Here is a 14,770-nt window from a genome sequence, read left to right as displayed (position 1 = left end):
CTTGTCTTTCAAAAGAAACTTTGTTTTTTTAAAAAAATTGAAAGGTTTTTAAAAATAATGCCTATATTCCTTGCAGTGTCTGACATGGAAGTAAAAGTAAGGATAGGTCTGAAGTATGATTAGTGGTAGGCAGTGCTAATATGAGGGACAAATAGACCCAAGGTTGCGTGAACCTCGCATCACTGGCAGACTTGGAGGTGTGCCATTGAATAATGATGCCTTTTCTGTTGCCACTTGGCATCAGAAATGTCAATACCAGACAGCTTGGTTCAGCTGTTGTCTTGGCAGTTTCCTGCTCACTGTCACACGGTTCCCTGAAGTCTTTTAGCTGTAGTTTTTAAGCGGTTTCATAAATTAAATCTTAATACCTCTTTAGACAAAACAACTAGATTTGAAGTTTTAAGACTATCTGCTTATGTTATGGAGTTTCTTGTCTGCTTCTTCACTGTTGGCACAACTCACTGTTCTCAGATTTATTTGATATTTATTAAGCCCTCTGTAGAGGGACAGGGACTTTAGTTTTAGCATAAAAGCTGCTTAACAGTCAGAGGCACAAACTAGAAGCCACATGATGTCAGCTGTAGAGAAGGATGAAAAATTGTGTAGGATAACGGTGCAAACTCCTGTATAGATAAGCAGGAAACAAAAGAGAGGAAAGGTGATTCCTAGGATCTTAATTCTGCTTTGTTTAATTGCTGAATGGATGGCTCCAGTATGGTAATATACATTCATTTTCTTGTTACCACACAAAAAAAAAAAAGAGTATGAAAATGACCAAAAATGTATAGTGTGACCAAATAATGTAAAGAAAAAATCATTGTTGGAATCCTGTCATTTGAGGGCTTGATCTTCCAATGAGGTCAATACACCATCTTGCTTTTACAATGGATCTTGGTTTGCTTGCGAAAAAGAAAGAGAAAAAGAGGAGATGCTTCTCTTTCCTTCTTTACTTTCTGCCTTAAAAAAACTTAGTAAATTTGGAGATAGAGGAGAAAAAAGACCCCAGATCATTGGTTTTACCAAGAGCTAAAGAGCTCCTTGCATCTGTTTTTAGTATAGTTTGAACCCAGGCTGCATAGGACCTTAATTTAAAGCCAAAAGTGGGAGATGGGAAATTCAAAAGCTGCAAAATCTAGACTGAGTTTTGAAGCCTTTCCCTTTGTTCCTGGATCTACAGGTTTTGTCCAAGTCCATCATCCCTTAAAAAAACAAACAAAAAACCCCACCACCAACAAAAAAAACCCCACAACAAAAAAATCATTAAAATGTTGCAGGTTTTGACCTAGTGTAGGACTCCAGGGAGCATTGCATGCAGGGCACTGCCCGTATGTAAGTGACTGATGGATATGACGCAGTGCTAAAATGAGTGCCTATAATTTTAGGTAACTGTGCTCTTGCCTGCTGCTGCTCAGAGCATGAATCCCACCAACCTGTCCGTGCTCGGCAACGTTGCCGAATCCCCCCAGCAAATGGCTCTGGAGCAGGGTCCACAAGCAGATAGAGTAAGTTGCCAGGCACCCTTTTCTTTTAAATGTACGAGTACACTGATTTCATTGCTCCATTGTCTCAGGTGATGAAACATGTCTGAGTGATATGGGAGGAGATGGGAGAAAGCTGTAGCACAGATCTGTACTGTCTTTCATAGTCTCACCATGGAATGTGTGTGGGGTTTTCTAGGAGAGATGGTGTATTTAATATACAGAGAAACCTGTTCTACAGATTGTTCTGTCTTGAGCAGCCACCTTTAAAATACTCTTCTCAGCTTTGAAAAGCAAAGTTAACAGAAGGTGTAATGCTGATTGTCACGTAGGAACCAGCATCCACTGGGTCTCTTTGCCAGTCTTTTAAGATAGCTTTGCTGCGCGTAGTATTTCTTGGTCTCTACCTGAGAAGCCTCGTGGAATATTCTGTACAGTGGACTTCAATTATTTTTTTGCTTTTTTTGTAGGGAAAGAAAGGGATAAACTTTAAAATTAGTGAAAGAATACAATGCCCTCAACTGTCCTCCACGTCCCATAGTTTATATCTAGCGTCTGTGTTATCTCATCCCATATTGATCTCTGTGTGTGTGCTCTGGGGATTGTGTGTGTTTGATTGCACGATAGAAGAGAAGAGATCATGTGCCCAAGTGCAGGATTCTCTCACTTGTACAGAAGTTAAAATACAGCCTTAGGCTGTAGATAATTTCCACAGAGCCTGGACTTTTTCAGACTTTCTGTGAGGGTCCAGAACTTCTGATACTGTTTTCTTCTCCTGAGAAGCCAGTCTTTGACAGGGTAGAGCTAGGTAGTGACACAGAGCTGTCCCGAGTGAGGCTGTGAGCAGCAGCGATGCAAAACATCCCTCAGCAAATGTTTGTCGTGTCACTTTACTTTCCCTTGTCCTTCTTTCCATTACCAAAGGAAGCAGAAAGGGTAGACTAGCAAGAACCTTCATTGCTCATCTTTGTAAGAGTGTTTTTCTTTGTGAATCAATTTTGATTGTTTGTGAATTCTCTCCTCAGGCATCATTACCGGTGCATAACCAGGTGTTACCTCCTATGGAGGCAGTGGATAGTTCTGACCCTTTAGCACCCCTGCAGAATCAAATGGGAAGGATGGAAGCAAAAGAGGAAGATGATGAGGATGAAGATGAGGATGAAGATGGGGAAGACACTGACATGGATGAATGGGATCCGGATCCACCTCGACCCTTTGATCCCAATGATTTGTGTAAGCATATGAAGTACTACGTAGTAGTATGTAGAAAAAGCCCTCCCTTTTTTTTTTTTCACCTCCATCAGCCCTCTAGTAAATGGAGCCAAAACCGATTCAGATTTTAGCAGTAATAAGTAAACCCCTTTATACCCAGAAATGTAGACACATATTGAGCTGCCTTACTGAAAAGACAAGGTTGTGTCTTAGGTGGAGTCTCTGAGCTGCTTTGTTCTTCATTTTGCGGGAGGCTGCCCTCTCTAATGTTTTAAAAGGTAGACAGACTATTGGAATAAATGTTCCCACAGCTGAGCCAAAGATGTTTAGAGGGAGATAAGGCTGTCTCTTCTGAGCTGGTGCGTGAGTGTCTGCCTGACAGTCATGTCCTCTCTGACTTTGTGTTGTAGGGTGTGAAGAGTGTAATAATGCACATCCCTCTGTGTGTCCAAAACACGGACCTTTGCATCCAATCCCAAACCGGCCTGTGCTGACCAGGGCAAGAGCCAGCCTGCCTCTGGTGCTCTATATAGACAGGTTTTTGGGAGGTGTGTTCTCCAAAAGGCGTATCCCAAAACGCACACAGTTTGGACCTGTGGAAGGACCCCTGGTTAGACAAACTGAACTCAAAGACTGCTATATCCATTTGAAGGTAAGGGTGTGCGTGCGAGAGAAGAAGAGGAATCAATTTGTGCTTAAGCTTTGATTTTCATGAGTTTGTTGCTCTGCCATGATCAGTTACTTCACTGGAGGTGTTGTTTTGTTACTTCCATCTCTGAATGTAACTCAGAAGTACCCAGATTGCTTTGGCTTGAAATCTTCTGTTATTCAGGGAGACACAATAATCGTGATGAATATTAAGGCATTATGGTGTTATGATATATAGGACGCATAGCGTGGAATGCTGTGAATCGCTGTCGTGTGGGCTGAAGCAGCATCTGGACATATAAATAGCAGCCCTATCTGAGAATGTTTTGCAGCCATTATTTTGTGTCATGCTGTAACTTAAGTTAAAAATATTTTTCTTCCCCTTTCCTTCCTCTCCCCCACAAGATGGAGGGGAGAGGAGAGATTTTTCTCCCCTTTCTCATGCCAAGACATTGGCAGGAGGTATAATGGATTTGACTGACTTTTATCCATTTATTTACTGGTTTCATTATAGGAATTGGTTCTTATTTGCTGGAGATTAGGTTGACAGTCTTAGGAGCACTGGTCTCTGATGGTCAGTGTCTGACAAGGATGTTGTTACCGCAGGCTGATTCAGTAACCCAGCAGAAGTTCAGCTAAAGAAGTGCTGCTCCCAGCTTGAGGCAGTGGCATGAGTCAAGAAATGAAAGAAGTGGGTCTGCCAGTTAGAAACATCTGACAACTGATGCCATATAGCCTACTGAAGCTACAGCTTCTTGTGCCTCATAGCCACATGTAAAGTACTGTGCCTGGCCCTTTTAATGAATGCTTCTTGCTCTAGAAAGCCATGGAAGGGTCCATCGTGTCTCCCTAGTTAAATGTCTACCTGTTTTTAAGTATTTTTTGAAGTGCTGCCTGTTTCTGGCTCCTTGTTAGCAAAGAGAGGAAAGTTAGCTATGCCTTCGTTGCTTTTCCTAATGTAAAAGTTGCATGGGCACAGTAGTTTGTTTGTTTGGGATTTTTGTTTTGGTTTGTTTGTTTAGAAGCTCAAATTCTTTTGAACCTGCTGCCAGGCAGTTACAGTCATATGTAATTGGATTTTGCTACAGGTTTCTCTTGATAAGGGTGACAGAAAAGACAGAGATTTGCAAGAGGACCTGTGGTTTGAACTTTCTAGCGAGGCTCTTTGTAACTGGATGATGTTTGTGCGTCCTGCTCAAAACCATCTGGAGCAGAACCTGGTAGCATATCAGTACGGCCACCATATTTATTACACAACCATTAAAAACGTGGAGCCCAAGCAGGAACTCAAGGTATGGCATTACTCGTGTTTTGTGACTCTCTTCCGCTGATGAAATCAAATCTTAGAGTTGCTACCTAATAAATGCATCTCCGAGTGCCAGAAATGATTGCTGTAAATAGCTTTAGGGCTTTTTTCCCTGATAAAGCACATGATGGCCTGAATCAAATGTCACTGAAGTCAGTAAGTAGTTAGCCACCGACTTAGGGATTTTAAATGAGCTTTGGCTCAGGTATAAAATGCGTAAGTTTCAAATAAAAGTATGTAAATGATTTGTCTGTCACTGTCATGCTTTACACTGCGCATATTTTGCTGATGCAATCTAATTTTTATTGCAGCAGTCTTATTCTTTTTAGTTCTGGATGCCCTTTCCAGTTAGTCCTGTGTGCCCTTGACTTGTTTTATGGTGCCTTAAGCAAATATGGTCTCTCACTTTACCTGGCTTTCCTGGAACTTTTGAAACTTTGCATGTGGAAAATGATAAAGGATATTGTGACTTCCCTGTGAGTTACTTTTTGTTCCCTTTAAAAATGTATTGATTACTATGAGCTCAAAGCAGTGTGGCTGGCTGTGAGATGGCCTTCGTTTTCAACATCTTTTGGGGAACTAGGGGTAACCAAAAACCTTTGATATCAGGAAATTTTTCTTCTTCAAATCTCTTCTTGCACGTAAATTTCATCAATTAAAAAAACAACAACCAAACCCAGTTTTAAACACACTTAGCTGAACCAGGGCAAAAGCCTGCTTATACACTTGTTGCTGATTTTTAAGGGTAAGATTCTTTTTGGTTTCTCTGAAATCAGTCCTTAATTTGTTTAAGCTGAATCACTAGAATCCATGTTAATCCATTTTAAGTGTATCCAAACATAATTTTCTCAACAGTTTTTAAATCAATTTGTAATCAGACTTTAATTAAATCTGTACAGACCTGCTTGTAGAAGCACCATTTTTCTTGCTTTATGTGTTAGTAGCGTCTTTTGGGGTAAAATTGGTTCGATAATTGAAAGCGAGTGACCTAGGCTCTGTAACGTGTTTTCCTCCCCGAGTGGATGTAAGGCATTCATATAAGTTTTTTGTCCAAAGATTGAAGTATGAGGATCAGTCAGTTAAAGCTGAGAACTTCTGTATTGCATTACAGGTTAGTAGGGTAGGACCTCCAGGCTTTCTTCTTTGTCCAGCTAGTGAGATTCCTGCAAAGTAACACGCACCTGCTAGTGAGTCTCTGAAGGAGTTAGAAATGCCACTCACCACTGCTGTGAAAATGCCTGCGTCCCGCTACAAATTTAAACTTGTCCAGATTTTTCATGCTGAAAATCTGTCCGTGCCTTCTTTAAGAAATCTCTTCTGGAATTGAACCTTTTAAATCAAGCAGTAAGATAAAATGAGAAATGATGCAAGAATTCTCAGCTAAATGTGAGCACCTGATTTTAGGCTCTAATAAACTTTGTCTTTCTGCCTTCTGTGGTTCTCTCTGCTGAAGGCTTCCTAAATTCTTTGTATAACGAGGTCCACCATGCTGCAGCCTGGCAGATTGTTGTTTTGGGAAGCAGGACCGTATTGCTTTGATCCTTCAGAAGTTCAGAAACACTTTTAAATGAGTGTCTGTGGACAGTGCTGCCTATTCTCTATGTAAAGAGAGCAGGAAAGAAACGGGAAATCCCCCGAGTTAACAACTTTTCCATTCCTCTTGGTACAACAAGTAACAGTACTCTGCTGATATCCATCCTTTACAATCTTACAGTCGGGTCTAAAGAGATTAATCTTACTTCCTTTAGACCTACTGGTAGCCGTGTGTGAGACTAACATTCGTATTAGGAGGCTATACCTTAAAATTAAATGGATATGCTTTCTGAGCAAAGCTCTCTTTTATTCCTCAGTGGGAGCATATTGATCTCAACAGTATCTATTATTGAGGATGAAAGGAGCAATAAGAGTTAGTGGTTGAGGCAAGTGAAGTAAATGTATTGCTTAAAAACCATTTTCAAATGAATTCCCTTTAGTTCTGGTTCCATCTTAGTGGTCTGTTATCTTGTATTCCTTCTGCAGGTGTGGTATGCTGCCTCTTACGCAGAGTTTGTGAACCAGAAGATCCACGACATATCTGAAGAGGAAAGGAAGGGTAACTTAGGCTCTTCTGCTCTCAATTTTTTTGCAGTGTGGTGGCTGGGTGTTGTACTACTTAGTTTCAAGTATACGACCTGTATTGTGCTCCCAAATTTCCGCTAGGTTAAGAAAAGTTAAACCAGATCTAGACTGTATTATTGGGACTTATTTCTACTAACTCATCTCCTGCTAATATTACAATAATTTAGCCTTTTGCCTCATTTTCTGGGAAGCATTAAGTTGCTGCTGGAAAGAGGTATGTTTCTGTACTTGATGTCTCATGTTGAGTGTGTTAGAAACCAACGTGCTACTGCTTTAGATTGAGAAATTTCTCTTGACCTCCCCTAACTTATGCCAGAGCCACAATCCTGTAGGTGCTCTTCCATACAAGGGTAAATTTCAAAATCTTCCTGAATTTTAAGCACTGTTTATAGTCCATGTGAACTGTCCCCAGCGACCTTTTTGTCTTTCCGTGATGAGCTGTAGTCATGCCACAGTGCAGAGGGGATGAAAGCAAAGCTAAATAGAGCAGTGCTGAGTATTCTGCAGTCTGTCTAACCTTCAGGGGAGAAATATGGCCCACAGAGGACAGAAAGGCTTGGGAAAAAAAATGAGGCATTTAATTGGTGGTGACTGAAATGCTGTTATTGACGTTTCCAATTGAACATAGTTCTCAGAGAGCAAGAGAAGAACTGGCCATGTTATGAGTGCAATCGTCGTTTCATGAGCTCAGAGCAACTCCAGCAGCACCTCAACTCTCACGATGAGAAGCTGGACTTCTTCAGCAGGTACTGAAAACTTTAGCTTTGTCTGGATATCACTATGGTACTTCCCCAAACTTGCAGAAAGGAGGGTCTTTGCCCTACGGATCTTACTGACCAACTTGGGTCTTGGCACCAGAAGGTAAGCATATGGCATCAGGAAACAGATTGGTGTAAGAGACTTTGCGAAAGAAGTAGCTTGAGGGAAATAAATACCCCATTGAAACTGGTGAGATTTTTTTTTTGGTTTGCTTTTCTTTTTTGCCAATGACTTAAAAAATTGCAGTATTTCACTACCACAATATTGAAATACTGGTGCTTCTCAGATGTATGCAGATACAGAGCTTGGAGAGCAAGATTTCTAGTGCTTTGGCTCCTCGTTGGGCTGTCAAGATGGTTTATCCTGACCTATTGAAAGCTGAATCTACAAACATCCATCAGAGAGCAGAAAACATTGGTGCCTTCTTTTTCCTGAAACTTAGCAAGTGGCTGCATTTTGGGTTTTTTTGGGGGGTTGTTTTTTTGTTTTTGACACAGAACACTTCACTTTTTGACAGAGTAAACTTCAGTTTACTGCCTGACATCAATGGATAAGTACCTTTTTTAGGGGGGATGTTATGGCTTCAGCTTATAAACTGGTTTCCTTGTGTGCTTTTTCCATCTAGCTGAAAATGCTTTCCAGCGCACCATGCACTGGGCTGTTGGAAGTAGAAGAGTTGCCATGGCAGAGGACTTGCTAGGAGCCAGTAGTCTTCTCGGTCCCACAATTACTGAAATAAATTTTAATGTGTTCTGGACTTTGATTTCTCATAAAGCACAAAATAAATAGATACCAGCCAGTACCCTATTTTTCTGCTGCCAGAATTTCTTCAGGTTTTATTATTTACTGCAGGTCATTGTTACTGAGTTGAATGGGTAGATAGTGATGCTGAGAAAGAATGCGTAAAACCAGTGGAGATTCCAAATCCATCTTTTTTTTTTTGTCTCTAACCTGGAGCACTATGTATTCTGCAGAGCCAGAGGCCGAGGTCGTGGGCGAGGAAAGAGGAGGTTTGGACCAGGCAGACGCCCGGGGCGCCCTCCCAAATTCATGCGTATGGAAGTAACCAGTGAAAATGGCGAAAAGTGTGAAGAAGGGACGCAGGTATTTTTTTTTTTTTTTTTTTTTTTTTTGTGGATGGAGAGGAGGAAAAAAAATAATCACATGGGATGTAAACTCTTGACTAAAAGAATTCGGGACATCAGTGCAAACTGAGGGTGTGCTTTGGTCTTATACCCAAGTAATTCTTGGTTTTCTAGCTGTGATTCTCTGTCAGGGGAGCATGCTACTTTCCTTCTATAAAAACTGTAAAATCACTTGCATTTCTACAGCAACTTTAATCCCAAAGCACTTAGCAGTGAGATAGGTTATTGCGGCAGTTTAGCAGCATCACAAAAGTAATTTAGACAGTAAAACTGTAATGGGAATTTAGGTTCGTATTCGTCCTTTCTGGAACGTGAGGTCAGAGTCTGCTTTTATAACTGTTGCTGGTAGAATTAAATCAGTTTGAGCTATGATTCTTTATGATGTTTTAATATTAACAAAAGGGCTTCATGTAGGCACACTTATAGCAGAATGTTCTTTTGCTTGTGGCTGTTGGTTATATTCTGTAGGGACCTAATATGATGCTTTTAAGTAAAATGCTAAATTCTCTTTGCTGACCGTGCTTAGGTTACCACCAAGTCCTTTTATGAAAGGTGTCAGAAGGGATCAGTGGCTCTGTTTTATGACTTAGCTGAAAGCTGATATCTTGAGTGGTAATTCTCCTCTGGCATCTCACTGGATCATGGGTCAGTGCTGACTCAGGGGGAGGAATCTATACGTTGCCTATGAATGCCTGCCGCTTGTTTTCTGAGCACGTAGAATGGGCCCTAAATGTTGCCTTAAGTGTGGACAGTTGCGAGATCACCCTCTTTGCAAGCTGACGTGATGCAAGCCAGCTGCATTTAGACAAGTAAGCATAATGCTGTTCCCAAACTCTTAGCTCTGGAGAGACGGGGCTTACTGGGCGCAGTCCCATGCTAATGTATCTGAATGGCCTCTGGACTGGAGGTGGCTCACATCCTGCCAGCTTGGAGCATGGCCCAGGGCTAGCTCACGTGCGTCTATACAGTCGAACAGGGCCATGGTTATGTCCCAAGCCGTTGGAGGTCTGCCCGCCTCACTAATGACTAGGCAGAAGTTCATCTGCCTGAGAACTTGAGACTCAGGATGCTGTGAGCACAGTTTAGTGTTGGCAAGTGTGGAAACTTGCCACCTAGACCAGGACTGGACATCTGGCTGGTATATTGCTTTACTAAGTGTCTCTATCTGGTAAGCATTCACGGTTTATAACAGCTGCACTCCTTCTGGCACCTCCGTGTTTTTCTTCTCCCACACCTGCTTTTGCGCTTTGACAGTACCAGCCTTGAGCTGATATACTTTTGGCACTCTGTTTCCTAGCTTGTGCTTTTAAGTTTCCTGAGTTGCATTAAGTGATGTCGAGTAAGGGTCTATGTTTTTTCTCTTGTAATATGAGAGGATTCCATCCCAGAGGAGTTATTGGAATTTATATGGAAAGAATGTAGATTTTTGGCATATGCTTCCTGCTCCCAACACCCTCCCTGTTCTTTTATCCTAATGCAAAAAAGGAGGAAAACAGCTTTGTGTGATAAGTGTAAGTCATCTATGCAGCTGGGTGGATGAGAGTGTGCAGAGCTTGGAAGCTGGAGAGCAAAACACACAGTGCACAGTATAATCATCTCATTTGTCACTCTCCAGTTCAGCACTCTAGCTAGTTTGTTAGAAAGGAGAAGACGCTGCATAACAATGCATGATAATGCTTCAAAGTGACATCAGTTTCAATGAGATGGAAATTCTCTGCTTTCCCTGGTCTGTGCTACTCAATTTGGTCATAAAATTTCTCACAGGTCAGCCTACGTCATCTTTGGTTAAAGCGGTAATAGTCATGAGTGCAGAAGAACTTGCTTGGCTATTAACAGCTGGGTCATTTTGATTGTCTGTGTCCGATCAGACGATATGATGGCCGAGAGAGTTGCCTCCCTGCAGCACTTCTTCCCTGGCGCTCGGAGGTGATCTGCTGAGAGTATCAATGGAACACAGTAGGAAAGAGTTAGTGTAGACACATTTCGTTTATAGCTCGTGATTAAATATGTAGAAATCTTGTTGTCTGCTGAGTATTATCAAAGCATTTTTCAGTGGGTGGGGGGAATAATCACTGGTTGTATGATTTGCGATTTCAGGACTTGCTGCATTTTTCCAGCAAGGGGCAGTTTGATGAGGCCGGACAAGCCACACTGAATGGGTTGGAGCAGCAGGAACAGACTCCAGTGCCATCAGAGACGCAGTCGGCACTGGAGCAGCAGTCAGAAAACCACCCACTACAAATCCAGCCGCAGCACGATGAGAGCACGGTGCCTACGCAGAGCACCATGACAGCAGATGACATGAGGCGAGCGAAGCGTATCAGGGTAAGCAAAGAGGACGGTGGATCATGTCTTCTCTCACCCAGAGAACGCTGGGCCTGCCTGCCAGGACCAGCTGGTCTCTTCCACTGTCATATCCATTTCTGAATCCTGAATAAAGCATCTCATTCCTAGCAATTTTCTTTGCACTGAGGGGAGGACAAATCTCATGTAAAGAACTAGTATCTCACGAGATGCTAGTGAGAACTGGTCACCAATTGGAGCAGATTCAATTCCAGCACAGTAATTCTTTCATAGAAACCCAGTCCATCCAAGCTGGCAAGCAGGAGTGCTTCAAACAGCCAGCTGAATCATGGTACTGTGGCACAGACTAATGACTTGTTCACAGCACCATCTGTGTCTCTCGGAACTCTTTTCTTGCAAATAGGTGCCAAAGAGGAACCATGATCTCAGTTTAGATCCACTTAGTTGGTGATGATGATGATGATGATACTTAGTGATAAAATCCTTTCTTGGGCTAGAAAAACCTGCCTGTCTTTGTGAGATTAAAATCTGTGCTAAAAGCTTTGTGTACCGACAGCAAACGCTTTGAGCCTGAGCTTTGTGTCAACTGGGTGAGCTGTTTTTTCTCTACTATGTGTGGGAGGGAAATGATTCAAGCAAATAATCCTTCAAGCCGTGTAACTGTGAGATTGGTTTATTTAGCCTAGAATCTTTTTCTTTTTCTTCCATGTGTAAAATTTTGATTACAGAAAGGAACAGCTGCAATCGGGGTAAGACTTCATTTTTAGGGGATGAGAAAGGATTAGAAAAGAGTTGACTAACTGTTCCGTGTAGGAAGATGTCGAGCCAAATTTTGCTTTCAGTTTATAGCAATATATATGCGAGACCAGTGGTGGTATTACCCCATAAAGGCAGCAGTGTATCTTGAAGGAGGAATTTGGCTCAGGCACATTAAGACTGCAGAATTCTTAACCATACAAAATGCTTGTGTTGTCTGAATGACAAGTTTCTACCAGTAATTTGATTTTTGTATGTTAAAAGCTTGAGGGATTTTTACTGAATGTATTGAAGGATGGATAACAAAGACAGATGGTGAGTTTTTGACAGTAAAGAGTGTGGGTATTTACTGCTTATGATATGCCACAACTTCCTCAGTAGAAAGTTGAGGCCTGGGTGTAATGGGAAGAGAAAGTGTTGCCTGTTTCCCTGAACTTTTGAACCCAAGATATGAACTTAACGTCGTCTTAAACAGTAAATGTGGGAAGAAAGGGACAGAAATTCTGTTACTGCTTTGTCTTGTGGCTTAGCTTTTGTTCCCTGGAAGTTCATCCCAAATGGATGATGAACTAAGAGGAGTGCAGTGGTGGTTTAGCCCTTGGTGACACGTTTGTCTCTCCAAATCTCCCTAACTTCCCACACATCTGGCAGCTCACGTTTGGCAGAGTTCTGGAGATGTTTCAAGATAGGGGCACTGGCAGAATGGCAGATGGATGGTTGCGTAGCACCTTTGCGTATTGCGTCAGACTGCGAGCAATGAGAACTTGAGATAAGAGTAGTACGCTAGTAAGCATTACTTTTTAAGCACTGAAAAATCACAACAAGCTCTAGCATCCTACGAGCACTCATTCAATTCAGCTGTTCACAGCACATTCTTACAGTAACATACACTTAATGTTACAAGCAAGCAAACATTTGGTTTTAAGATCTGTAGTAGTACATCATTCACTTCCAAAGAACAGGTAGAAAGCCTTGACTCCTGATTATGATCGGGAGACCTGTGTAGCTCTAGTTCTTCCTTATTACTCATGTAGGATTTAATTTTCAAAAACAATAATTCTTTGTGACTTGCTTCAACTTTTTGAAGGTTTAGAGCAGTGATGCTCCGAGAGTGCTTTAATTCTAGCTGGAAGCGCTAATCTCTGGTGCCCTGGGGTTTAAGTTCCGATAGGATCAGTTCATTTTTCAGCCTTTGCTTTAGAGCCTGTGGAGTTTCCCTGGAGATCAGACCTTAATTATGACAGTCACTTCCTTAGCATTGAGAAGAGATACACGCATCCCTCAAGATACTCTTGTAACAAATTAGAGGAACATTGTGGTCTGCAGCCAAAATGAGTATTTGTTTTTAATTCAGTTCTGGGCAGCGTCCAGAGTGTCTGTGGGCTGATCCCAAAAACATCTGCATTTCCAAATTGCTGGGGGGTTTTTTGCATTTTTTTTTTTTTTTTTTTTTTTTTTTTACACATACAGACCTGATCCTAAAATGTCCTTTGTGTAGGTGACTGCTTTACTCTGAGGAAGCAAATGGCAGGGATAGGGATATGATTTGGAAAGCACAGTCACTTCCTTCATGCTGAAAGGAATGCACCCGGTTGTATAACGAAGAGTACAAACAGTAAGATGAGGTTTAAAAAAAGTCCCTACTCCTTAACTTTTTCACTCTTCTAATCCTTGCCCTGTTGTCATCCTGCTCTAAGTATTCCTTTCTGCTAAAAGCATTTCATTCTCACTGTGGCTCTGCAGTACCCATTATATCATTATTAATCAACTCTGAGAAAACATGAAAGGTCACAAAACACCTTCAAGATTATCTGTGGTTTTTATCTTTGCCCTTTAACTCCCCTTGGGCAGTTATTAACTACAGGGTAAACCTTGAAGATCTGCTTAGTGTTTCCTGAGGCAAAAACCTCAAAGGAGTTTTGCCTACGTAAAGAGTAAACTCTAGCTAGAAGAGCTGGCCCTCGTAGTGACCCGCAGAAGCGTGACTATTGCAGCAGTCAAGGCTTCTGTTTTAAAGTCCATTGCATAACATAAGTATTTTTCTCTCCCTCAATGCTGCCTGCTCAGCTGGAGCTGCAGGTAGGTTTGGTTTGGTTTTTTTGTTTCGTTGGGTTTTTGCTGTATCTAATCAAATGGTACGTAACAACATCACCTTCCGTGTTGTTTTGTCAAAATTCTGTTTGGTGTTTCCTGATTGACCCTGCATCGTAATTGTCAGATTTGTTCTTCTATAAGCAACCAATGGCCAGAGCAAAGTGTTATCTGAATACCAATTTGCATTCTTCTAGTTCTAATTAACTGAAAATTTAAGGTGAATATTATAAGATTAGACTGCTGGGATGAAGTACTATAATATCCATCTTAAAGTTTTGGAGGATTTGTTCACGCAATTGCACTGGGTCAATGTTATCAGTAAATGAGACAACACTTAGTTCTCTTTTTCTGTTTTTCTAGTTGATAGCTTATCTAATCAAAGAGCAGTAAAACATTTCACCCTTCTGTAGCCTTTGAGACAGCAATGGGCCTATGTTGATTTACATGGTATAGAAGTCTGGCCTGCTATGCTATCGGTCAGATCACTGGTAAGGTACCAGTGGTCAAATAGCAAAGTACAGTAATAGCGGAGTTAAGAACTTGAAGTGCATCCCTACAACTATTTGTTTTATTAGCTTATCCCTGTAGTTAAGCGGAAAATTATATACTCCTGACTCCAAGCAACACATTAATTTTTACACAATACATGTCTGCCTTTGCAGCCCATGGTGTGACGTAGAGCACATCTGTGTATTTCCCATTGTCTCCACTCCTCCACTTGTAAAATGGAGAATAGAGATGATGACCGTTCATGGGAGGGCTCATTTGGGGCTCCTGTATTAAACTGTTAGCTTTTTTTTTTATAGCAAAACAGTTGCTCTCATGTTCCTTTTTTAGGAATGAAAGTATAGGTTTCCCTCTGCAGTTCAGATGGTGAAAGGGATCATTCAGGTTCACTAATTTAATCTCTAGCACAGCATTTCACAGTATTCCCAAGCTGCTTCCTCATT

The 14,770-nt window shown here is 41.5% G+C and overlaps 1 protein-coding gene across 4 annotated transcripts in view; it reads left to right on the top strand.

Annotated features, from left to right (window-relative positions):
• The window catches only part of PRDM10 (PR/SET domain 10), a 45,758-nt gene that overhangs the window by 14,458 nt on the left and 16,530 nt on the right, over window positions 1–14,770 (top strand). For 3 of the 4 annotated variants that reach the window (XM_049801562.1, XM_049801563.1, XM_049801561.1), the window contains exons 5-12: window positions 1,383–1,502; window positions 2,504–2,711; window positions 3,101–3,342; window positions 4,427–4,630; window positions 6,664–6,736; window positions 7,391–7,508; window positions 8,496–8,625; window positions 10,764–10,991. In XM_049801562.1, the coding sequence (XP_049657519.1) occupies window positions 1,383–1,502; window positions 2,504–2,711; window positions 3,101–3,342; window positions 4,427–4,630; window positions 6,664–6,736; window positions 7,391–7,508; window positions 8,496–8,625; window positions 10,764–10,991 (1,323 nt within the window). The remainder of the gene's footprint in view (window positions 1–1,382; window positions 1,503–2,503; window positions 2,712–3,100; window positions 3,343–4,426; window positions 4,631–6,663; window positions 6,737–7,390; window positions 7,509–8,495; window positions 8,626–10,763; window positions 10,992–14,770) is intronic. The other variant, XM_049801564.1, reaches the window with a different exon arrangement.

The sequence above is a fragment of the Accipiter gentilis genome, chromosome 5, assembly GCF_929443795.1.
Source record: "Accipiter gentilis chromosome 5, bAccGen1.1, whole genome shotgun sequence".
In the NCBI taxonomy this organism is placed as follows: domain Eukaryota; kingdom Metazoa; phylum Chordata; class Aves; order Accipitriformes; family Accipitridae; genus Astur; species Astur gentilis.
The sequence above is the reverse complement of the archived record's forward strand: the minus strand, read 5'-3'. Positions and strand labels throughout refer to the sequence as shown.